Source organism: Peromyscus eremicus, chromosome 16_21 (genome assembly GCF_949786415.1).
Source record: "Peromyscus eremicus chromosome 16_21, PerEre_H2_v1, whole genome shotgun sequence".
Classification (NCBI taxonomy): Eukaryota; Metazoa; Chordata; class Mammalia; order Rodentia; family Cricetidae; genus Peromyscus; species Peromyscus eremicus.
The window spans coordinates 23,955,916-23,981,413 of NC_081432.1; the positions used below are offsets into that span (position 1 = coordinate 23,955,916).

At 48.2% G+C, this 25,498-nt stretch overlaps 1 protein-coding gene across 1 annotated transcript in view; it reads left to right on the plus strand.

Moving 5' to 3' along the window:
• Positions 1–526: 526 nt before the first annotated feature.
• The window catches only part of LOC131926351 (core histone macro-H2A.2), a 46,105-nt gene continuing 21,133 nt past the window's right edge, over positions 527–25,498 (plus strand). The window contains exons 1-4 of the mRNA XM_059281721.1: positions 527–676; positions 19,428–19,661; positions 23,583–23,689; positions 24,901–25,098. Of these exons, the coding sequence (XP_059137704.1) occupies positions 19,490–19,661; positions 23,583–23,689; positions 24,901–25,098 (477 nt within the window). The 5' untranslated portion in view covers positions 527–676; positions 19,428–19,489. The remainder of the gene's footprint in view (positions 677–19,427; positions 19,662–23,582; positions 23,690–24,900; positions 25,099–25,498) is intronic.

The window sequence follows — 25,498 nt, forward strand, 5'->3', positions numbered from 1 at the left end:
ACACATTTGTGCCTCCAAACACTATACAGCCGATTCTCGCTCGTTCTTCGCTTATAAACAGCGGACAGGCAGGAGTATAAATTCTCAGTTCCTGTGGCCGCCGTGTGCGACACAGTAATGTGTTTGGTAATATTTTCAGGTCAAGGCTGCCTCCAAAGTGGGCTTTTTTGCGTTCACCTTCTCACCCCGTAACCGGCAGATGAACGCCCACACCTCTTTCTCCCAGCCAAGGTGAGTCGAGCTAACCGGAGCCTGTGGCTGGTGACCACAAGGCCTCCGTGCAGGGCTCTAGGGAAGCGGGGTCCTCGCAGCCAACAGCTCCGCGAGGCGCAGGCCCGGTGGTTCCATCGTGACCACTGCAGAAGGACAATAGCTCATCAAGCCCCACGAAAGCCCCCGGACCCGTCGCGGAGCCTGGGCTGGCGGGGGATGAAGCTGAGCGACTCCTCCTAGAGGTGGTTATGTGGAGAAGGAGCAATCCCTTCTCCCTCCTCCTCCTCCCCCCGCTACTATCCGCGGCCCGGAGAACTGCCGCTTGCCGCCATTGACACGCACAGATACAACCCCAAGAAAGGCAGGGTCCTGCCCGACACCGGCGGCACGCGGGCCGAACCTGCGGCCGGGGATTGGCGCGCAATAGGCCACGGGGCGCCCGGAGCCCGCGGCGCAGCACCAGGTGAGCCCGCCATGCCCGTGGCATCATTGTTTCGGGGGGCGCCGGGGGTCTGGAAACAAAACCCTCTGCCCGGGCAGTGCAGGGGCCGAAGGGAGCCACGGCGCCTCCCCCTGCAGCCCTGCGGGCGCACCCCGGTCACCGACCCACCTCTGCCACAGAAATTAATAAATCGATTTGCTCAACTTGCTTCCTCGGGAGATAAAAAGGGGGGTTTGCTGAAGACGCCGCGCGATGCCCGCAGCCGGCGAGGGGCTGGGGCGCCCTGGGCCAGGCAGGGAGGACGCAGAGATGCGGGGTCCAGCGGCCCGGCTGGCGGTGCCGGGAGCTCAGGGCTTCGAGGATGCGGAGCTCAGGGCACAGGGGAGGGAGGAGGGAGGCGCCCGGGCGCCGAGAGGACCGGGCGGGGGACGCAGGCTCGCCAGGGCCGAGGGCGCGCGACCAGGGCCTCCGGGGTGCCGGGCTGGGCGCGGGCTGACAATGGAGGAGGACGCGGAGGCGCTGGGGCGGCGCGGATGAGGAGCCGGGATGCTGCGGGTGCCGCGGCGGAGGAGGACGCGGGGCCGAGCACTCCCCCTCGGGTTCCCTTTCCGGGGCGCTCGGTGCTTCCACCGGCAAATGGCGGCCCCTGTGCGGCTCGCCCTGCCGGTCCCAGCTGCTTAATTTGCGCGGGAAAATAACAATAATATTAATAATATCAAGAAGAGGGAAATCAAAGTCAAGTCAGGAAAAGGCTGCACCCGCTGCTGCCGCGGCTTGGAGTCTGCCCTGCCTCCCCGGCTGCCAGAGCGCCATCCAGGTGCACCGCATCCCAGCCCCGCCAGCCTCCTGATCGCTCCCCAGAGTGTCTTTCTGCGCCTTTCCTCATGGGGGCGCCCTCAGCTCCTGCCCTCTTTGTTCCTCTCAACAATAGCCAAAGGGGCATCGAACCCCCCAAACGCTAATTGAGCCGCCTCCTCCAGGAGCTGTGCGTTGCTCATTGTGCCTGGGAGTGAAGTGGGCCACTGGTGGGCCTGATTTATGCCTGGCCATTGCTGCAGCCTTCAGGCCGTAGTTCTCTGGGGTGAGTGGAGAATGGAAGGAGCTAGTGGAAAGAGGCTGAAAAACCAAAGTGTGGATCGCTGCCTGTTGGGGGACGCGGTGGGAACCAGCCCAGACTGGAAAGCAGTTCTCCAGGTGAGCTGGCAGTCCTGGCTTCAGGGGAATTCACAGCAGGAAGCCACACACTCTAGGAGCCCCAGGGCGATCAATCCAGAGTGGTGAACGGCGTCCACTGTTCCTCACGTGTTTATGTTGAACACAGTTGCACCCTCACTGGGCTTTGCAGTAGGTAAGGGGGAAAGGAGATGTTGTTCCGAGCAAAATGTCTGTGCTTATGTCGTCTCAAAATAAATTAAACTGTGCCTAATCCCCAACCAGTCCGCTCTTTCTGCGAGACTGAAAGTTGTCCCCTACCCCATAGGGAACTCTCCGAACTAAATGCTCAGAGCTGCAGGACCGGCGGCCGACCGGTGCCTTTGGGTTTTCAGAAATGTTGAAATGAAGGAACTGAAATATTGGAATTCCTCTGTAGGAAATTGCATCTTAATAAAAAATAATTCACATCAGCAAAATCTCTTTCCTGCATCCAAATTCCCTCTCAAAATACTGTCTTCCTCTCCTCCGGTTTGTCCCACCCTAACACTGGTTCTGCTTCACCGGGATCCACTCATCCTTAGCCTTCAGATGGGATTGACAGTTTCTGCTATTTCAGAACTCCATACTGAGAACTTAGCCTCTGTGGATCTAGAATGTCCCAAAGATTCTGACCCTACTCCATCTTCTCTGCCTAGCTGCCAGGGTTTATTTGGCGCCTGTGGTCTGCTGTGCCCCAGTGGGTGGGACCCCCTGCTAACTGCAGCAGAGACAACCAAGCCCTGTTTTCTCTGCCTCCTGCTAGGAAAGCAGGAGGTGAATTCTGTTGCAGACAGCTTTAAATGGAAAATATCAATACCTAGAGAGAGGCGCGTGCAAAAATTGAATTATCTTAAGAATGTTTTGTTGTTGTTGTTCGTAAAAAAATAACCTCAAAGTTAGTTGTCATCTTGGTGCATGATTTTGAAAAGTGTGTTGTAGAGATCAGCAAAAGACAGGGATCGGTCAGCCAGCATTCACTGAGTGTGGACTCTTAACAGAGCCAATCAGAGAGAGCAACATGGATTTAAGGAAGCCAGGGTCCCACTCTCAGTGAGCATCCCACCGAGGGCCTAGGAGATGCTAAAATAGAAATACAGGCAAAGCAAAAGGGAAAGTGTTATCATTTATGCTCCTGGGAAATTGGGTACCTACTACTGTCGAGAGGTGTGAGTGCTGATACAATGTGGATGGCAGTTGGGCATTATTTTAAAAAATTACTACATTCGTGTGTGTGTGTGTGTGTGTGTGTGTGTGTGTGTGTGTTGACATTTGTTTGTGTGTCTGCATGGGCATGCATGTGCCACAGCACTCAATGTAGAGGTCAGAGGGCAATACCAGGTGTCTGCCCTTGCCTCCCACCGTATTTGAGACAGGCTCTCTGCTTTCTTACCCACCACATAGACCAACCAGGCAAGCTAGCCCTGGGGCTTCTGGCAGTTCTGACTCTACACCCCACCCCCCCACCCCACCCCGTTTCTGAAGATCTTCTGGGATTGTAGATACTCTGCCTACTCCTCCATCTTTGACATGGATTCAGAGATTTGAACTCAGGCTTTCGTGGCAAGAACATTTACCCAAGGAACCATCTCCCTTAGTCCTGAGCTTGGCACTATTAAATCTATAATATGCACGTGCTGTAAAGTAGCAGTTCGTTTTTTCTTCTGATAGTGTTATATTTAGTGCGTGTGTGTGTGTGTGTGTGTGTGTGTGTGTGTGTGTGTGTAGGTTAGAGGGCAACTTACTGGAGTTGGTTCTCTTCTTCCATGATGTGGGCCCTGGGGATCAAACTCAAATTCTTAGGCTTGACAGCAAGCACTTGACCTCTCAGTCATATCCTAGTACTCCATTTCTTGGTGTGTGTCCTCCTGAAGCAGACGTGTGTGCTCCATGTGTGCGAACATTTATGGCAGGGTTTCGGTAGTTCCAACCTTGGAAACACCTTAACAGCCACTAGTAAGGGATGCTACATGATCCCTTCCGCGTCTACGTTCTGGAACACTAGACAGCAGTTAAGAGTAAAGCCAATGTATATATACAGAGAAAGATCACCAAGGCATGCTATTAATAAAGACAGAAAGGGGCAAATCGCAGACATGCAAAATGGAACTGTAGATTTCTATAAATTAAAATACCATATAAATAGGAAGTGTAGAGAAGATATTTGAAGGACTGTGAAGAGCTTTGATTCACAGCTGCTACCATGGCTATTGTGGCCTTTTGACATTGTACACATCGTCCAAGCAATTTATGGATTGCTTGGACAGGTAGATGCAACTAGTCATTTGGAAATAATGTAAGATAATGTGTATGAAAGCCACAAAATGCTGCAATTTTTAAAGGAAGAAGATTTCAGGCCGGAAGGGAGGAACAGAGTTAGGCTTCCTAGAGAAGGGGGTGGGACTGAGTGGAAGCAGTGACTGAGTGGAAGCAGGACTGAGTGAGGAGGCAAGAAGAGCTCCCTCATCTCCTCCGTCTCCAACAAAACTTTATGTGCCATCCCAGCAAGGCTGACCAGGCCCATCAGCTTCCCACTGAAGGATGAACTAAAAAACACTCACAATGCTTTTCATCACAATGATTCTGCAAACAGGTCCATGAGACATTAAGGAGGAAGGGAGGAATAAAAGAGGAGAAAGGGGCAGGGGGTGTCTGTTTTGTTTCATGACAGGGTCTGGTACAGCCCAGTTTGGTCTTGAACTCTCTACAGAGCCCCTGATCCTCCTGCCTCTGTCTCCCGAGTCCCTGGGTTATATGCGTGCAGGACCACACTTGGTTGTGAAGAGTTGAGACTAAAACCCAGAGCTTCATGATGCTAGGAAAGCACTGTCAGCTGAGCCACACCCCCAGCCTGGAGTCCCCTAACAGCGCTGAAGGATGGTGTTTTCAGCAGCAGCTGGAAGGCAGGGAGTTTCTCTTGGGAATTAAATTCCACGGGAAGATGGGTCTTTGAAAAGATACTTCATTTGACAAAATAAAGGGTTTAAAGGGTTTATGCTATGTTTCAGTGTGTTCGTGGGGGAAGGCTGGAAGACAGTTTTCTGAGAGTCGGTTATCCTGAGGTTTCTCCTTCTCACCGGTTCTGGGGCCAGAACGCAGGGCCTTAGGCTTTGCCGCAGTCTCCCTTCCCTGCCTAGCCATCTTGATGGGTTTAAACACGCTTTTGAAGCAAAACATGTAAGTGGTTGCTTTTAAATTATTCACTCACTTCAGGAATACTTATCGAGTATCAACCATGTCCTTAGCACTCGACAGGGTGTTGTCAGGGGTACAATGGAGAGCAGGAAGAAATCAGGAACTGGAGGGTGGAGCATTCCAGGTGAGGTTTTTCCACAGATAGTGTAGCTGTGGCCAGTCTTCTCCTGACTCCTGAACGTTGTCTTCTGACTGCCACACAAAGACGGCAGCATGCATGCACACACACACACACACACACACACACACTCATGAATAAAGAAATGTAATTAAAAATTTTTTGTAATAGCTTCTTTTGAGGAAACAAACCATGTTGAGGGGTAGCGAGTCGGCTCAGTGGTAAAGGAGCTTGCTACCAAATCCGATGACCTGACTGATCCCACGGTGGAAAGGGAGACCCAGGTCCCGCAGGTTATCCTCTGTACTCTCCATGCCCATCGTGGTATGTGCATGAATACACACATGCATGCACACATGCGTACAAACAAATAGCGTAATAATTAAAATGCAAGAACTTAAGTTCGTATTGATGGCGTGTGGACCGCCGGCCAGGTTCTATTCTGAGCACTTGATATGAATGAGCTTATTTAGTTCTGACCACGGCGCCACAGACAGCCAATGTTACTATCCCTACCCTTCAGGAAAGGAAGCAAAGACTGAGGAGGAGCCAAGGGACTCCAGCCCAGGAAGCCTGCCAGCATGCTCTATCCATGTATTTTTAAAAAAAAAAAAAAAGTGCTCCTAATATTCCAGTGATGCGGTGCTGATTTATGCAGATTTTTTTGAAGTATGAAAATTTTTATTTATAAAACTTATTTGCATCGCTGCCGGGAAACCCCTCCCATGCTGTGACAAATGAAACATAAAGAGAATCCGATGGAGCCACGTAGCGCTCTGCTTTCAACTGTCGTATCGCAGTATTAAGTGAGATAAATCTGATGGTGTCTCCGAAGCCCTCTCTGTTCGTTTATCCATCTCAACATCCATCATACTTTGCCTGATTTATTTGACTGGCATTGCCAATTTGGACCTTGGATGGAGTAAGTAATTCAAGTCAAAATTCCCACGCCTTGACATAAATAGGTGCCAGACATACACACAGACCACCAGCCCGGGGACACCACTTCAGCTAATTCCCTGGTGTCACAACAGTCTTTTTTTTAAAAAAAAAAAAAAAAAAAAATCTTATCGTTTATTTATTGTGTGTGTTTATGTAGAGGGGCGTGCACATCACATGGTACCGCACACGTGTGCCGCTGAGTACGTAGAGGACGTACTTGCAGGGGACAGAGGACAGTTGGCAGGAGCCACTGCCCTCTTTTCTCAGGGGTCACACTCAGGCTTGGCAACAGGAACCCTTACCTACTGAGCCATCTTGCCAGCCTTAGCCACATTTTTTAACCTAAAATGATAACACTCAGTCTGCCTCGAGATTTGAGGGTTGTTTCTGGATACGAGACGCCATTCTAGGGAAATAGTTCAGATGCTTAAATTTGGTTGTTTGCATGAGAATTGGGTAAAAACATAATTAAGGTCAAATCCGATTCTCCTGTACCCCAGGCCCGTGCTTGCCGGGCAGTACTCTACATGATGTATGTACAGAACAATGTAACTCGTATTTTCCACAACCCTTGCTGCTCAATAAAGCATAAAATTAAATAGTGGTGTGGCCCACAGAGAGGTCAAGTCCAAGAGCTTCTGCAATAGATGGTATAAATGTTTAGGTCAGAGGATAATTCAGCGCATCCCCCATCAGCACAGGAAAGTTACAAATTGATTACTCTCACAGAATTTCAACCAAGAGATAATCAATTCATGTATTCCTCTGCCTACTCTCAGCTGGATTCTGTGTCTGTGTGCACATGTGGTGTACGTATGATTGCATGTTTGTAGGTATACATGTGTGAGCGTACATGTGGAGGACGAAGGGGTGTGTGTGTGTGTGTGTGTGTGTCTGTGAGTGTGTGTGAGTGTGTGTGTCTGTGTGTCTGTGAGTGTGTGTAGATCAGAGGACAGCTTGCAGTTGAGTCTCTCCTCCCACTGTGTGGCCTCCAGAGATGGCTTGGCATCAAGTGCCTTTCCAGCCCCAGCCCCGTGACTCTTGTTTTGTTGTTTTTGTTTTCTGAGACAGGTTCTTTCTATAAAGTCCTCCTGCCTGGCCTGGGACCAGGCTGTTCTTGAACTCAGAGAGATCTGATTGTGTCTGCCTTCCCTGCTGTTGAGATTAAAGAAGTGTAGCCACGCCCAGCTCACCACCTGATTTTTTTTTTTTTTTTTTTTTTTTTTGAGACAGAGTTTCTTTGTTGCTTTGGTGCCTGTCCTGGATCTCACTCTGTAGACCAGGCTGGCCTTGAACTCACAGAGATCCACCAGCCTCTGCCTCCTGAGTGCTGGGATTAAAGGCGTGCAGTGCAGCACCCACGCCCAATTTCACTGCCTGATTTTTTAAGAAAAGGCGAGGCTGGGTGGCCAGTGAACCCCAGGAATCTTCCTGTCTCTACCTCCCCATGCTAGAATTGTACAGACTCATGCCACTGTGTCTGACGTGGGTTCTGGGAACACAAACTCTGGACCTCATGCTTGCAGACTGAGCCATCGACCTAAACAGAACGTTTCCTTTACCTGTTCTCCGATTGACACGGGGTATCATTGCCCTGGTGGGTGGAGACCAGACTGTTCTGGTGCTCAGTGAAATCGAATTTTGGGGGGGCCAGATTTTCTTTTCTGTGATTATCATGACAGTGACTTCAAAAGAAAGCTCCCAGGGTAACATCAGCTTCTCCTGGTGTGAGGGTCCGGAAGGCTCCTGTGTTCAGGGTTTAGAAAAGTTTTAAAGAATCTACTGATTTGACCCACAGCTGATGAGTGAGAAATAGTCCAGTGCTCCACCACCATTGGGTCTCCGTGAGGCAGCAGTGGGAGCTTCCCTGGTGCCAGCACTTGGGGGCTACAGGGTGGGGGCGGGGGCACACCTTGTCATCTGCTGCCTGCCAACAGCACAAAATGCTGCCGCAGAGGAAAAAGCCCCAGCCACTCCTGAGAGAAGGGGAAGAGAGTAGAGAGGTGTGGGTAGGAGAGGCGTGGGGGAGGGGCCTCCACAGCCGCTGCCTGTGTTAGTCAGACTGTTGGAGTGAGAGCAGATGTCAGGTGTCCATGTCTGCCTTGGTGGGTCAGGTAGCACCAGCGGCCTGGGACCCTCACCCCAAGCCCTGAGCAGCTAGCTGATCTTGAATCAGACAACACCAATCCACTTCCTAGAGAAACCCAAAGGACGCTGCTTGCAAGAAACTCCATTACTAGTTGGGATCGATCAGATTCTGAGGAAACAGGACAGTTAACCCAGACAGATCCTATCTGTCCATCCTTAAAAAGCAAACAGTGGCTAGGCTAAACACACTAGGGGGTTAGTTTTGTTTCTTTTGTTTGTTTGTTGTTGTGGAAAGGATGAACGGCGCTGGTGGCGGTGCTGGTTACTGGCAGAAAAGTCAGGAGCCACAGCCACGACTACCAGAGTTACAGAGAGCTTTATTGGAAGGAGGGAGGGGATAGGAGAGAGGAGAGCCAGGCCTGGAGAGAGAAAGATGGCGGGAGCAGAGCAGAGCAGGAAACAGAGAGAGAGGATGGGGTCCGAGTCTGGCTTTTTTTTTTTTTAAGGCGGAGATTGCGTGACAACGCTGCGCATACGTAGTTGCCAGTGACCCCTAATGACATAATGACCCCTAATGACATAAGATGCAAGACCCAGAGCTGTTGTTGTTTTTGTTTTCTATCAGTAAATAGATTCAGGTCTAGTGCAGTGTCTCTGTGGGTAAAGGCACTTGCCCTTTGCAAGCTTCATGACCTGAGCTTCAGGAACCCATGTGCAAAGGGAAAGAGAAAACAGGCTCTATATAGACCTTCCCTCTTGACCCCTCGAACACACACTAATAATAAGCAAATAAATCCAAAAGGCAAACTAGCTCATTTTCTAGTTGACTTTCTTCTGGGGTGCATTTTTAACTCAGACTTAAAAAAAAAAGTTACTAGCCATCTTTCATCCAACTAGTACCACTAAGGGCCAAGTGTATTTATATTAAAACAGGATATGGATAGCTGGGAAGAGATAAACACAGCAACAATTTCTGCCTTTCTCTTGTTTAAGAAAACCATATCTGTCTCTCTCTGTCTCTCTCTCTGTGTGTAATGTATCGCTGGAAAACTCTAATAAAATTTAAAACTCCTCCTCAAAAAAAAAAAAAAGAAAACCATAGCTTGAGTTAAACAAAGACAAGAAAAATGTGTTGAAAGTCACCACCTGCAGCTGGGGAGAGGACTCAGTCAGGGAAGTATTTACCATACAAGCACAGGACCTGAGTTTAATCCCCAGAACCCACACCAAAAAAAGTCAGGGTTGAGACTGGAGAGATGGCTCAGAGGTTAAGAGCACTTGTTGCTCTTCCAGAGGACCTGGGTTTGATTTTGATTCCCAGCATCCCCATGACAGCTCACAATTGTCTGTAACTCCAGTTCCAGGGGATCCAACACTTCATCTGGCCTCCATGGGCACTGCATGCACACGTTGCATAGACACACGTGCAGACCAAACACCCATACACATAAAATAAAAATAAATACATCTTTAAAAACAAAAACAAACAGTTGGCTTGGTGGTGTGTGCACATAATCCTTGTGCTGGGGAGGTGGAGACAAGTGGATCCTGGGGTTTGCTGGGTGGCCATCACCTCATCAAGTAGGTGAGCCCTGGACCAGAAGACTGTGTGGATCTCAAAAATTAAGACTACAGCTCCTAAAGTTAACTGGCTTCCACATGTATTTGTGCACACATACCCACACACTTGCATGCATATATGCACACACATGTGCCCCCACACACACACACACAAATTCACTCGCATGAGGCCTCATCTCTCCTGATAGCCTCTGGAATGACCCAGGTGGCCCGAATTCTCTGCCTCTAAATTACAAAGAGCACACAAGCTTCCCAATCCACAGCATGAATGGAAATGCATTTTTTTAAAAAAGGGAGTGATTTGTTTTCCAATAGTATCATTAAAATCAATTGGATTAATGCTTGATTTTCATGTTCATGGTTGGTTAATTTGGTTAATTTGATCCTCCTGTCATTTTGATAAACCTGCATTTAGTGTTGCTTTTTGCATGATAAATTGGTAGCGTAGTTTAACATAGGTGACAATGAAATTATTGACTGTTCGCAGTCACTTGGAGATGGCCCTGGAAGAAAATGGTGTGGGAAGTATTACTTGTGCAGTGATGGTTTGCCCTCAGAGTTCCTAAATGGAAGTGTAATAGAGCCAGTGCTTTTGCTAGTATCACTGAAAATGGTTTTTACAGCTACAGAATAATGCTAACAAACTATTATTGTCTTAATACAGTGCTCGGGCTAAGACACCAAAATATGTTAGAATTGTTGGGTGGGGAGCTGTCAGGAGGCCCTGTTCCCCTTTTCACACCCTTTAAGACGCAGTTCTGCATATAGTTAGTGTATTTATATTGAATTCCTTTATGTCCTATTTAGTCCTATTTTATCTCATTTGATTCTCCCTGAGGACAGTTTTGAACTGACAGAGAAAAGCTGCTTCATGGTGGCGTCTGCTTCATTTTTTTCATAAATATTTACAGTCTACAATATTCTGGAGCACAGTACCACAGAGGAGGGAAATGCCACAGGTACTAACGGAATTTTCACACAGTCCACTGATCCACTGGGGACAATGCTGGAAGTTTCACGTTTGAAAATGTCTCAGAAAAACAACAACCAGTATTTAAAGGGTTTTTAAAAATTCATTTTCATCATTAAAAAGCAGTGCGACCTCTTATTTCTTGCTTCCTGATAACACAGGTGAATGTTTGATTTGTATAGTTCTGAAGCAAAGGGTCACAAAAGAACGCTTTAACAGTCTCAGGTCTAGGTCCCTTGGCAAGATGGTGTAGACACATGAACAGATTCACCTGGTACATGATGGCTGCAGCGATAGCATCCAGCCCCCATTCTTTCTCTCTCCTGCCTCCAGTCTTCATAAGAGCCTCCAGCTGAGGACACTGAGGATGTAGCTCATTGGAGCATTTGCCTAGCATGGCCAGTTGTTGTCTGGGTTCTGTGTACACACACACACACACACACACACACCAAAACCCTGTCTCAAAAAGAAGCAAACTAAGGCTCCATCCTTAAGAACACTGGGCTGCTCTTCCAGAGGACCTAGGTTCAATTTCCAACACCCACATGGCTGCTCTTTATTAAAGCTATCTGTAATTCGAGTCCCAGGGAATCCGACACCCTCTTCTGGCCTTTTCGGGTACTGCATACACATAGTGCACAGACACACGTAGACAAAACACCCATACACATAAAAATTTTTTGTTTAAAGAAGTAACATAGATAGAAAGAAATGATAAATGCCTCTTGGAAGACATGTAACTGTTTTGAAAACTGGTCATTTACGTGAGGCACTGGAGGAAACTTTTTTTCTTCTGATTTTAGCAACCATTTATCACATGCTCATTTATTTGTGTGCTGGAAATGATGAGATTGAACTCGGGTTGTCAAGCTTTGTGGAAAACACTTCCAGCCACTGCGCCATCTTTCAGGTGCCCAATATTTTTAGAGACAAGCTATCAGGTAGCCCAGGTTGGCCCAGAACTCACTACAGAGCTAACGATGATGATGAACTCCTGATCCTCCTGCCTCCACCTCACAATGTTGGCATTACAGTATTTCAGGCTGGTATATACAGCTTGAAAGTGTCATTTTCATTTAAGAACTTAACAAATCTCATTGGCAAATCAGTTTAGACATGACTGTGTTGGTGAAGAAGCCGAATTCAACTGTCTTCCAATTGAACACTGGTGTCATGAAGAGAGTGAGATCATTTTTATTAATAGGTTCATTTTTTTATTTTTATTTATTTGTTTGTTTGTTTTGTTTGTTTATTGATTGACTGGCTTTTAGAGACAGGATTTCACTGTGTAGCCCTGGCTGTCCTGGAACTCACTCTGTAGACCAGGCTGGCCTTAAACTCACAGAGATCCGCCTGCCTCTGCCTCCTGAGTGCTAGGACTAAAGGCATGTGCCATCACTACCCTGCTTAGTTTTTTTTAAATTTTATTTTATATAGTTATAATATAATTACATTATTTTCCCCTCTTCCCTCTCCTCCCTCTAAACCCTCCCATTTACTCCTCACCCTGTTCTATTTCAAATTCATGGCCTCTTTTTCTTTAATTGTTGTTGACTATGTATGTGTGTGCATATGTATTACTAAATGTGTAAATACAATCTACTCAGTCTGTATAATGTCTCCTACACGTATGTTTTCGGGGCTGACCATTCAGTATTGGATAACCCATTGTTGGACTCTTCCCTGGGAAACACTGTTTCTACGGCTCTCTCCATCCCTTAGTTGCCTGTGGTTCTTTATGGAGGGTTGAGGCCTCATGAGCTTTCCCTCTTCTGCTTTGGGATGTCTGTTGGTGTTGTCCTTGTTCAGGTCATGGTAGTTAATCATGCTGATGAGACTTCATAGGCATAGCTTCTGTTATTTGTAGGAGACACAATCTCACACTCCCTGATCCTCTGGCTCTTAACAATCTTCCCGCCCCCTCTTGCACAAGATCCCTGAGCCTTAGGTGTAGGAATTGTTTGTTTGTTTGTTTGTTTGGTTGGTTGGTTTTGGTTTTTCAAGACAGGGTTTCCCTGTGTAGCCCTGGCTTTCCTGGATCTCTATAGACCAAGCTGGCCTCAAACTCACAGAGATCCTCCTGCCTCTGCCTCCCGAGTGCTGGGATTAAAGGTGTGTGCCACCATCGCCCAGCAAGGTGCAGGAATTGTGGTTATAGATGTATCCGTTGGAACTGAGATCCACGGTCTTCGCTTTCATTGGTTGTTATTTTTCCGTAATGGTCCCTGTCTGTTGCCAAGAGGAGTCTCCTGGATGAGATTTTTTTGAAGATTCTCCGCACTGATTTACACAGGCCTTGCTGAGGCACAAGTTACAGTACCGCAGACAATAAGGGCGATGTTAGTGACATAGTGATGTGTATTAAATAAGGTGTCTTTAGAACAGAAACCCACATGTAACAAAGCCGTGGGGCTGGGGTGTTGTGCAGGGGTAGGATGCGGGCTTAGCACATCTGGAGCCCTGGCTTCCATCCTTAGCACCTTGACCAAGACCTATAACTACAGGTGTTTGTCATCTTACAAATGGGTTATGCCCCAGTAGCCCTCGTAGTAAACGGAAGACATGAAAAGCATTGAATTCACCTCCACTCTCCAGACCTCCCGTTCAGCAGCACAGTGCACCGTACAGTACTGGTTCCTTCTCCCCTGTGACCACATGGCGAGCTGTGAACTGCAGCCCGCCACAGCCCAGCAACACAAGCGAGCATCACGCTGCATTATTGCTTGCATGTAAGATTAAAGTACCAAACTGAAGGTGCAGTTTCGGCCACATGCATCTGTCTAGCATATACCTCTGTCAAGTCAAAAAAAAAAAAAATCAAGAACCCCCTGTACGCCGAGGCCTGTCTATACATGTTTAAGCTGGTGGGCGTTGAGCCGGACACAGGCATCTGGGACATCCATAGCTCCCAGAGGCCCCAGTGAGGCCGCTGTTGCAGGAGAAACATCTGTTGGTTCCTTGTATTAAGTGGTGGAGTCGGAAGAATTTAATAACCCGTATGCCCTAACCACATGAGTGACTGCTAAGACACGTGCACCTGTGGGGTGCTGCACACGCTCTCGGGAGGGAGAATAGGACTGGACACTGCCGGCCTCATTTTCTTCCTGTATTGACTTTCCCCTGGCAGTTTTATGTACAGCAGTGGTTCTCAACCTTCTAACGCTGTGACCCTTTAATACAGTTCCGCATGTTGTGGTGACCCCCAACCATGAAATTATTTCATTGCTACTATTGTGAGTCATAATGTAAGTATCTGATATGCGACCCCTGTGGGGGGGTCGAGACCCACAGTTTAAGAACCGCTGGTTCACAGCGACACTCAAGAACCCCCCTGTGCCACAGTCAAGTATCATCAAAAGGAGGACATTTGAGGCCCCTAGAGAGATCTCAATCAGCAATATCTTTGCCACCCAAGCATGAGGACCTGAGTTACCATGACCCCAGCACCCACATCAAAAGCCAGGCATGGTAGTATATGCCTGTAATCCCAGCGCTGGGGAAGTGGAGACGGGGATTCCCTGGGGCTCATCCACCAGCTAGGCTTTATCAGTGAGCTCCAGATTCAGAGAGCGACCCTGTCTCAAAAACAGTATGGTGGAGAGCAGTCAAGGAAAGAGTCCTAATGTTGACCTTTGTTCTCCACATGCACATACACACACTTGCACATGAACTTGTAAATGAACACGCATGCATGCACGCACGCACAAAAAGAAGGAAAAGAAAGAAAGGAAAAAGATAGTCTGAAGACTTGAGCTATCATGAGCTGGCTACCATAGTAGTGGTTGGTCCCAGCAGAGATCAAATGCTCCCCAGCTTTCCTAGAAGGCTGCGGGAACTGAGTGGTGAGCGGGGAGAAGGGGAAGGAGGGGCCCTCACTGAGGTGCCCCAGGGCAGGGTGCTTGGGGTAGTTACTACCTTTGTTATGGTACCATGGAAAACATTTAAGGACAGGGACATATAAATTCCACAACATCTATATGGTTTCCTCCTTCTCAATAGCAACCCGTAAGACCGTGTCTCGTTGATGCCATGATGGCACAGGTTGTACCACGAATGCCAATTCTTGACATAGAAAAAAAAAGGGACCATGAAGTCCCTGAAATATGGCAGTTCCTGGACAACTCCAGTGAGAGTCTATTACCTGTGTTCAAGGGAGGACTGCAACTTATTATTTGTCCTGAATTGTCTACAAAATCTAATTGCCCTTATGAACCCAAAACCAGACCCTGGAACAGCAGACTCCCAGCTCCCCTTCCTGGCATGCCCCAATGATGTTCATTAAGAGTCTGATGAGGTATTTCCTGGTTCCCCATGGGTGTGCTTATAACTATCCTGGTCAAAGGGCCACTGAAGGGAGATCCTATGCCCTGGGTCCTTCTGCTGTGGACCAGCTAGATGTACTGCAACTCAGGACTTTCTTGAAGTTCCTTAAGGGATCCCTTGTGCAGCTTGGAGTATGGGAACTCCCCCAGGGGGGACCCTGGAAGGTCCCTACTGTTACACAGTGAGCTGCAGCCAGCCAGTGTTTTCTTCAAACATGTCAACGAAGAGAGTCGATTGTATCCTTGAGCTCTGCCTGATGGGAGCCAAAATTGTTTGAGAGCAGACGGTAAACAAGGGTAAACATTAACTAGTAGGCGGATGGAATTGGAACCTCCCACGGATGGGTCTTTTTTCCCAGACCACCAGTTCTCAACTTTCCTAAAGCTGCGACCCTTTAGTACAGTTCCTCATGTTGTGGTGACCCCCAACCATAAAATTACTTTCATTGCTACTTCATAACTGTAATTTTGTTACTGTGTTTTCTGATGGTCTTTTATTTTGTGTGTGTGTGGGGGGGATCACGACCCTCACTGAGAACCGCTGCTGTAAACAGCAGACCCACCCCAGACTTAAGTTGACAAGCTGTGAATACAAAACTCAAACCTTAAACTCCTCCCTCTTCCAAGACCAGAGTGGAGTGAGGAAACCCCGTGAAGGAGGAAGTTAGGGTGATCTCTGCTGACTATAAGCAAGGCACAGGTAAGCCTAGGGAGGGGTGGTCTCGGGGTGCAGGGGCTCTCCAGTGGTCGGGAGGTGAGAGGCTTCCTTTCCCGGTGGACTTGGGACCCTGCCAGCTCCCGGCAGCCCTCCTCACTTCACCTGTGGGTTCTAGTAACGGACAGGGTGTCTCAGCCCTGGCACATTCCAGGGACCCTGCAGGTAGGCACCTGCCTGTGTGAAGACAGCAGGCCTGTCTGAGGAGGTATGTTCTCCAGCACCAAGAACCTTCTGGTCCCAGGGAAAGCCTGTGAGGTGGTCATCTCACAGATAGACCTCACCTGGCCCTGCTTCCCCAGCTCTGTGCCAGGCTATCACTAACAGGAAGCCTGGAGCTGCAGAAGGAAGTCTTGCGTTTAGGAGCCTTTAAAACAATCTACAACCAATTTCCCTGGGGCATCTTACCTTGATTTTCCTTACCCAGCTAATTTGTCTTCCTGAGTATCTCAAGCATCCCTAAAGTCACTTGCTGCTCTTATGGATCCTAATTTCTAATTTTAGGGCAGGGTCTGATTTGTTTCGATTCATCCTGGGGAGTCTCTAGGTAGCATTATCTCGCAAACCTAACTATTCTGGTATTAATTAGAAAGGTGTGTGTGTGTGTGTGTGTGTGTGTGTGTGTGTGTGTGTGTGTATGTGTGTGTGTGTGTGTGTGGTGCAAGTGTGTTTGGGAGGTGCTTCTGTCCATTTGGCACACAGCATATCCACAGGACATGTTTACCCTGTGGTGGGCCTTTCAGGTGGTTTCCTTGGCAACCACACTTACTAACCCTTAGGGGCGGGGTAGGGGGACTCATGTAACAGTGACTAAAAAAGCGTGTAATTGGCTTAGTGGGTTCACTGTGCATCTTTGTAAACCTGAACTGACCCTGAACTGATTGGAGAGGTACAGTTTTGTGTAGTGGTTTGTTTGTGTGTTGAGGTTTTTTGCTTTTTGTTTTTTTGAGACATGGTCTCATGTAGCCCAGGCCAGCTTTGAACTCCATATTATATGGAATACACACACACCACACACACACACACACACACACACACACACACACACACACACACACACGAATGAAGGTGGGCATAAATTCCTAATCCTCCTGCTTGCACTCCAGAGAGCTGGCATTACAGGTGTGCACCTCCACCATCAACCTCTCTGGACTCTTAAGAACTGGCTTCGTCTAGAGGTTAAGCTTCTTAACCCAAACAGTTTGAAGGTGTGTTTTAGAAAAATTAGAAGGTGTGAGAGAAAGAGCAGAAGGCTCCTGAGCTGCCTGCACTGCTGTACAAAAGAAGGAGCCCATGGTATAGGGATGCACAAAGCCCCCTGCTCCCCTTCCGGGCTCTTTCCTCTCAGCCACGTGCTTTTGAGCACCACCCGCTGACCTAACACGTGCCCAGTGAGATGACAGGGTCATTGACCATTGCTGTGAGTCCCCTAGCTCCTAGGACAGTGCAGTGACAGCTGCTGTTCCCTGCATTTCCTGCCTCCTGACCCCTCTTAATAACCTGTTTGATGTTCTTACTGCCAGTCTGCAGTTCTGGCTTCCTCGGGGACAGAGCGCACTCACAGCTAAGTGGGGGGTCAGCAGCTTCGGAGAGCACGAACCCAGAAATCATGGACATTTTCAACACTCAACATCATCTTATTCCTGTGTCCTACCTTTAGAGATGATGTTCTAGGGCTGCTAGTGCTTACATTCCACTGAAGAATACCAACACTTGTTTGTTTGTTTGTTTGTTTGTTTTTTGTTTTTTGAGACAGGGTTTCTCTATATAGTTTTGCTGCCTGTCCTGGATCTCGCTCTGTAGACCAGGCTGGCCTCGAACTCACAGAGATCCGCCTGGCTCTGCCAACTAAGTGCTGGGATTAAAGGTGTGTGCCACCACCACTCGGCTCTACAGCTCTATCTTATGGAGGCATTTTCTCAATTGGAGTTTTCTCCTCTCAGGTGATTCTAGCTTGTCAAGTTAACATAAAAATATCCAGCACACATACATACACACACAAACACATCCATACAGACAGACGTGCATACATATACATACATACATACATACATACAGATACTATCAAACACACATATGTACGTATACACACACACACACACACACACACACACACACGTAAATTTTTTAAAAAGTGGCCCATGCCAGGTTCAATAACCTTAGTTGCATGTCTCCCAGCAGCCGGGCACTCATTTAGTACTGTCCCCATCAACCCTGAGCCTTCTTTGGCTTTCTCATTGTGTGTGGGCTGCAGCTAAGACAGTCGTGGAAAGATGAGCCATTGTCTCAGTGGGCAGAATCAACTCCAGTTAATTTTGACTTTCTCATTTCTGTCAACAAGAGAATGCTGACACCCTGGAGCAGTTGTGACTCATTTCCTAGAAATGTCTGTGGCTTCACTCTGCTCCTGTTTGCCCTATGTTATTCACTTATTCTCAGTTATATTACTCCATAATTATATATATATATATATATATATATATATATTGTTATACATAGTATAATGTAGACATTATAATGTAGACTGTTTGAAAGAAAACAGTCCCCCTAGAGAGAAGTGGTCTATTAGGAGGTGTGGTCTTGTTGAAGTATGTGTGACCTTGTTGGAGGAAGTGTGTCACTGTGGGGGTGGGCTTTGAGGTCTCTTATGCTCAAGCTATGCCCAGGGTCACAGTTCTTTTCTTGTTGTCTTTGAATCAAGATGTAGAACTCTCAGCTCCTTCTCCAGCACCATGTCTGCCTGCATGCCGCCGTGTTTCCCGCCATGATAATAATGAACTAAACCTTTGAAACTATAAGCTACCCAAATTAAATGTTTTCCTTTATAAAAGTTGCTGTGGTCATGGTGTCTCTTCACAGCAGTTGAAACCCTAACTAAGACAGTTATAAATAGTACATGATTTTTTTTTTTTTTTTGGCGAGGGTCACAATATTTCCTTACCTGACAGCTCAAGATCAACCCATCCCTTTAACAATTATTTTTAGCCTTAAAAAGACTGTGTTGTCAGGCAGTGGTGGCACACGCCCTTAATCCCAGCACTGGAGAGGCAGAGCTAGGCGGATCTCTGTGAGTTCGAGGCCAGCCTGGACTACAGAGCGAGATCCAGGACAGGCACAAAACTACACAGAGAAACCCTGTCTCGAAAAACCAAAAACAAAAAAAAAACAAGCTAACTATGGAGCCAGGTGTGGCGACACTCACCTGTCCTCTCAGCGTTTACGAAGAGGAGGTAACAGAATGAGAATTCACAGCTAATCTTGAGTATATGAATATCTGTATTTAAAAAAAAAAATTGAATCATGTCTGCAAAATCCCTTTTCCACGCAGAGCAACATCCACAGGTTCCGGGGACAAGGAAATGGCATCTAGGCCATCACTGCACAGCTGGGCACGGGAGCGTAACTTCCCTCTCTAGTGACAGCTTCATTTTGCCTCTGCTCCTCAGGGCTGCCCCGCGAGGAGGGATGTTGGTGTGGGGGGTGTGGATGCCTTTCAGAGGCCCTGCCCAGCTCGTGCCTTCATGTGCCGGCAGCTAGGGTTCAGCTGCCTCCTCGGGGCAGCCAGACATGTCACAGTGTGTCCTACAGCCGCACTGATGTGCCCCTGGTGTTTCCAGCCAGCCTCAATCCCTGCCTTCTTTCCTCTCTAGTATTGTGTAAGTGCCAGGAGGAGGCCACCGTGTCAGCAAGCTGAGAGGGAAACTGAGGCAAGATGTCAGGCCGGAGCGGGAAGAAGAAAATGTCCAAGCTGTCCCGGTCAGCCAGGGCCGGTGTCATCTTTCCAGTAGGTCGGTTGATGCGTTACCTGAAAAAAGGGACATTCAAGTACCGGATCAGTGTCGGCGCACCCGTCTACATGGCCGCCGTCATTGAATACCTGGCAGGTAATTCCAGCGTGTAGGGGACCTCACACCCAGGTCCCCACCCTGGGGGGGGGTTCTTCACATGTGAGGAGGATGCTATGGATCCCCCAGTGCCTGGCTCAAAGATACAGCAGGTGGTGACAGGGCTTTTCCTGGCCAGCTTGGCCAAGGTCGGCTTCTAGAGGCTTTGGGGAAGGGCTTTGGAAAGTTGGTCCACATAGGACAGAGAGCCCACATTTAAGCTACCCTTCTGCACCTGCCAAGCAAAGGGGCGACTTACCTTAGCAAACACTGTATATGACTAGCTAAGCTCCCCAAGAGCAAGTGCAGAGAGGATTCTGGGAAAAGGAGAGAGGACTCCTCACTCTGAAACAGATTGCTCCTTGAACCCCTGGGGCGGAGGGAGTTATAGGGTTTTTTTGTTTTGTTTTGTTTTGTTTGTGTGTTTGTTTTTGTTTGTTTGATTTGTTTGGGTATGTTTAAAGTAGAAGGGTCGGGGGGCAATGGTTCAGTTGGTAAATGCTAGCCGTACATTCATGAGAACCTGCGTTTGATCCCCAGCACTCATGTAAGAACTGGGCACGGTGCCACACACTTGAAATCCTGGCACTGGAGAAGTGTAAACAGGTGTACCCTTGGGGCTTGCTGGCTCGCCAGCCTCGCCAGTCCATAAGTTCCAGGTCCCAGTAGGAGAACCTGTCTCAAGAATGAGGTGGATAGCCCTTGAAGAATGACATCTGAGATTGACCCTTGGCCCTGCACACACACACACACACACACACACACACACACACACACACACACACAATCTCAGATCATCACGTTTGTTTGGGGAGCACGGTACCTACTGAGCCGTGTCCCCAGCCCCAAGAAGAGAGGCTTTGGTTTTGAACCAGGGTCTCTATTGCCCAGGCTGGCCTTGGAACTCACCATTTCACCAAGCTGGCTTCACACTCCATTCGATCCTCCTGCCTCAGCCTCTTCAGTGCTGGGATCACAGGTGTGTGCCACTCCACCCATTGGTGAGATGTTCGGTGCACTTCTTACTTAATTCCACTTGACATTCAGCCCTCGTGTAGTAAACCGGAACAAGACTTAACAATGGTGTGGGTGCTTTTTAAGAAATACATATGTAGCCGGGTATGGTGGTGCATGCCTTTAATCCCAGCGCTCGGGAGGCAGAAGCAGTCGGATCTCTGAGTTAGACCCTGGTCTGCAGTCCCAGGACAGCCAGGGCTACCCAGAGAAACCTTGTCTCGAAAGCAAACAAAGGAAATCTATGCAAGTCAAACATACAAAAGTGTAGATAACTAAGTGGGATTAGTCTCTCTAACAGTGTCACAGTTTGTCACTCCCCCCGCCCCCCACACACACACCAAGGTTAAGTGCCGTAAGGATTCTGCCCAGTTGAAGAAAAGCCGCCTCCTGGAAACTCTAACCTCAGCACTGTAAGCATTCCAGAGGCAGAGGCAGACGGATTTCTATGAGTTTTGGGCTAGCCTGGTCTACATAGTGAGGGCCAGGCCAGCCAGAGCTACATATAATTTTTAAGAGCAGGGAAAGCTGAGCATCAGCCTGAAGGAACATCCCAGATACTCTAATACAGCATTCATTTCAAATTATCTGTCCCTACAGGTGTGTTCGTACTTGTTAGACTACAGTGGCCCAACCTTTAATTCAGCAAACGAGGCCATGGGTCGGAGGAGACGGCTTAGTAAATAAAGTGTTTGCTGTGCGGGCGTGAGGACCTGAGTTCGCATCCCAACACCCGTGCAGAAGCCGTGCACGGCTTGTAACCCCAACACTGGGAGAGAGGGATACAGGCAGAGCCCCACGGCTCACTGGTGAGCCAGTCTAGCCCAAAGAGCAAGGTCTCATTTAAGTGAGAAACTCTCAGAAAGTATGGTGTAAAAACAAAATAGAGGATGACCCCTGATGTCGACGTCTGCCTCCACACAGGCGTGCGCATGCGCAAACACACACACACACACACACACACACACACACACACACACACACAGACTATGGTCACTGTGTCAGTGAACTCTTAGTGAACTTGCTAGCCATTGCCGAGTATTCCAGGAAAGGCATGAGAAGAATTTGCAGTTCATTAGTGCCTTCCATTCTGGAAATTCCGTATAAATATTGAACTCCGGTGTTTGTTTTATTCTGTTTTTGTTAATCACATCTGCCTGGCTCATATGGTATACTTAGGCCAGATTTCAACTATTGCCGTCGATTTTTTTGGATGATGGCAACTTTCTGGGCTCTTCTGTTTGAAGTGAAGTTGATTGTGAGGACACGTGCGAAATCCCCTGTTCATTTCAGGCCTGGGTATTTATGCCGCTGTACCAGCGGAGTCCTTCAAAACACAGACTTGTCTACGGACATTGGTGCAAACACACACACCCTCCTCTTCCCTCCTCAGTGAAATATGTTGGCCCACCGCCTCCAGCTTTCTAGTAAATACTTTCTCCTTAAAACTCACTCCTTTAGTTTTTCATTTTCTTGTTAGTTTGTCTGAGTCCCACTGTGTAGGCCAGGCTGGCCAGGAACTTGGGCTCCTTCTCCTTCAGCCACCCACGTGCTGAGATTTGTAAACAGACACACCAAACGTATTCACGCTTTTTTTAAAAAAAAAAAAAAAGATTTGATTTTTACTTTTATTTGTGTATGTGTCTATGTGAGTGTATCCCACATTTGAGTGTATCCCGCATGGAGGCCAGAAGAGGGTGCTAGGTTCTGGAGTAACAGGAGATTGTGAGCCACCTCACCTGACAGGGATTCTGGGAACTGAACCCGGGTCCTCTGGAAAAGCAGCCAGTGCTCTTAACCACTGAGCCATCTCACCAGCCCCTCGGTCACACTTTTTAAAACAAACGAATCACCGTTCCCCAACTGAAGAGAAAGTAAAATAAATTTTTAATTAAAAATAAAGCACATCTTTACAAAAACCATAACACTATAACAATAAAAGTGAAGAAGAAAGAGACAGAAAGTCAGGCATGATGGCTCACACCTTTAATCCCAGCACCCGGAAGGCAGAGGCAGGTGGATCTCTGTGAGTTCAGGGCCAGCCTGGTCTCCAGAGTGAGTTCCAGGACAGCCAGGCTACATAGTGAAACCTTGACTCAGACAAACAAAACAAAACAAAACAAAACAAAACAAAACAAAAAAATCCAGAAAAAGAAATGAAGTAAGAGGGCCAGTGAGATGGCTTATGGGTAAAGGCACTCGCCTTGCCCACTGGCAACCTATAAATCCCCAGAATCTATCTTTACAACTGACCCCACAGAATTGTCCTCTGACCTGCACGTGTGCACTGTGGCACACTGCCCCCGCCCCCCGACACCAACAAATTTTTAGAGAAATAAAAAGTTGCTAGAGATGGCCCAGTGGTTAAGAACACTGGCTGCTCTCACAGAGGACCTAGCTTTGATTCCCAGCATCCACATGGTGGCTCACAGCTGTCTCTAGCTCCAGTTCCAGGGAATCCAAAACCCCCTTCTGAACTCTACAGTCTCCAGGCACCTCCATGGTGCACACACATACACACAGGCAAAACACTTAAAGACACAAAGTATACAAATTTAAGAGAAATAAGAAATGACAGAGAAAAAAATGGTATGAGATACCAGATATATCCAGCCCGGGGCCTTTAGGCCGCATATACCTCTAGATAACTATGGAGACAGCCCGCAAACAAAAACCACCAATTTTAGGGGGGATGGGATGGCTCAGCAGGTAAAGACACATGCTACACAAGTCTGACATCATGAGTCTGATTCCCAGAACCCTCATAAAGGTGGAAGGAGCGAGCCAACTCCACAGAGTTATTCTCTGACCTCCACCTGTGTGCGAATGCACACACGCACGCGCGCGCACACACACACCAACAATAATATAAGTTGATTGTCTATTAAGCTCTCCTTGTAATTTCAGCGGAAATCCTCGAGTTGGCCGGGAATGCCGCAAGGGACAATAAGAAGGCCCGGATAGCCCCCAGACACATCCTGCTGGCCGTCGCCAATGATGAGGAGCTCAACCAGGTAGGTCTGCACCCTAGGCTCAGCTGGGGCGGGGGAGGCAGGGGGGAGAGCGGTTTGCTAGGCATGCTCCTGGGTGGACGCAGCCAAGCATCCATCATTCCTGTGATAGTTCCCAGTCCCACCTACGCGCACGCGCACACACACGCACACACGCACATACCAATATGAGGTAGAGAAGAACAAATCTTGATAGCTCTGCATTCAGAGTCAAGATGAAACCCCCTCTTGAACAGACTCCACCGTGCCGTCAAGACCTTGTCTCAGCACTAAATACAAGTCATCGCATGCACGTACTACTGGTAATTTCTTGACTCAAACCCTGTGGGTGATTTATTGGGCTCTGAGTAGGAGATTCCTTGTTTATGTATTAGAACTGACTGACGCCACGGTCAAGTGAACGCCTTCCTCCCCAACCATAGGCAAGCTGGTGGGTAAATAGTCTGAGAAGTTTTATTTATATTTATGTTCTGAGCTCACTCTACTCAAACTAAAGAATCTTCAAAGTTGCCAACCCATCCCCGAGTGACCGTTTTCCAAAAAGGAAAAAAAAAAAAGTCATAAAAATTGATGGCTAGAAAAATGAGAAACGAAGGCATGCGAATAAAAATCCACAAGCTCTTGTCGTCGGAGCCAATAGTGCTGTAATAACTGCACGTGTTTCTAGACTCTCAAGTGGTCGGTGCTGCGCTGGTCACATAGGGATGGCTAGTGGTTCATGGATAAGCTGTGGGTTCAGACCACCCTCTGGTCTAAAAGATGCAGAATATATGCTCATGGGTTATTTATTTAAAATGTACCCATCGGGAGATGCATGGTCAAACATATGTTCCTCATGGGACACAGGTTTGAGTGTGCAAGCCGCTGGATCTCCTTCTCGTGTTAACCTTTGACCCAGGTTTGACCAGCTGAGCTTCCCACCTGTGAAGCCCTCTACTCTCTGTTGTCATCTGAGATTCCAGAGCCCTGGGCATCCTCCCAGTCTCCACTTCTCTGACCCTTTGATTTTTGCCTTGTTTTGCCTTCTACGCAAGACTACAGACCAGCCGATACCCCCTGAGAAATGCTTTGCCAGCATAGGACGGAAGAGCTAGTAACTGCAGGTTAGCAGTTCCATTAGCTAAGGGGAAGCCAGACTCCAGCCTTATTTGGCCAGTGCTGAGACCTGTGTTAGGCAGCACAGACCTGACCAGCTCTTCACATTTCTCTCTCAGCTGCTGAAAGGAGTGACCATCGCCAGTGGGGGTGTCCTGCCGAGAATTCACCCTGAACTGCTGGCCAAAAAGCGAGGGACCAAAGGAAAGTCAGAAACGATCCTCTCCCCACCCCCAGAGAAAAGAGGAAGGAAGGCCACCTCGGGCAAGAAGGGGGGTAAGAAATCCAAGGCCACCAAGCCACGGACGTCCAAGAAGGTGAGTCCTGGAGCATTTCAGGAGCCAGGTATCACCACCACCATAGGCACGCTGCTTCGCCATGGAAATCTGACCCCCAAGGGATGAGATTAGGAGGTGGAGGCTTTGAGCAGGGGTGACGTCATGGGGACACATCCTTCACGTGCAAGATTAGTCTTAGTTTCCTTGCCCACTGCTGGGATAAAATATCCCGACGAAGGCAGCTTTAGGGAGAAGGAGTTTGTCTTGGCTGACACTTCAAGGTATAATCCATATGGGGTTGGGGAGAGTCAAGGTGACAGGAGTTTGGAGCTGGGCATGGTGGCACCCGCCTTTAATTTCAGCACTGGAGAGGCAGAGGCAGGCAGATCTCTGAATTTGAGGCCAGCCTGGTCTACAGAGGGAGTTCCAGGACAGTCAG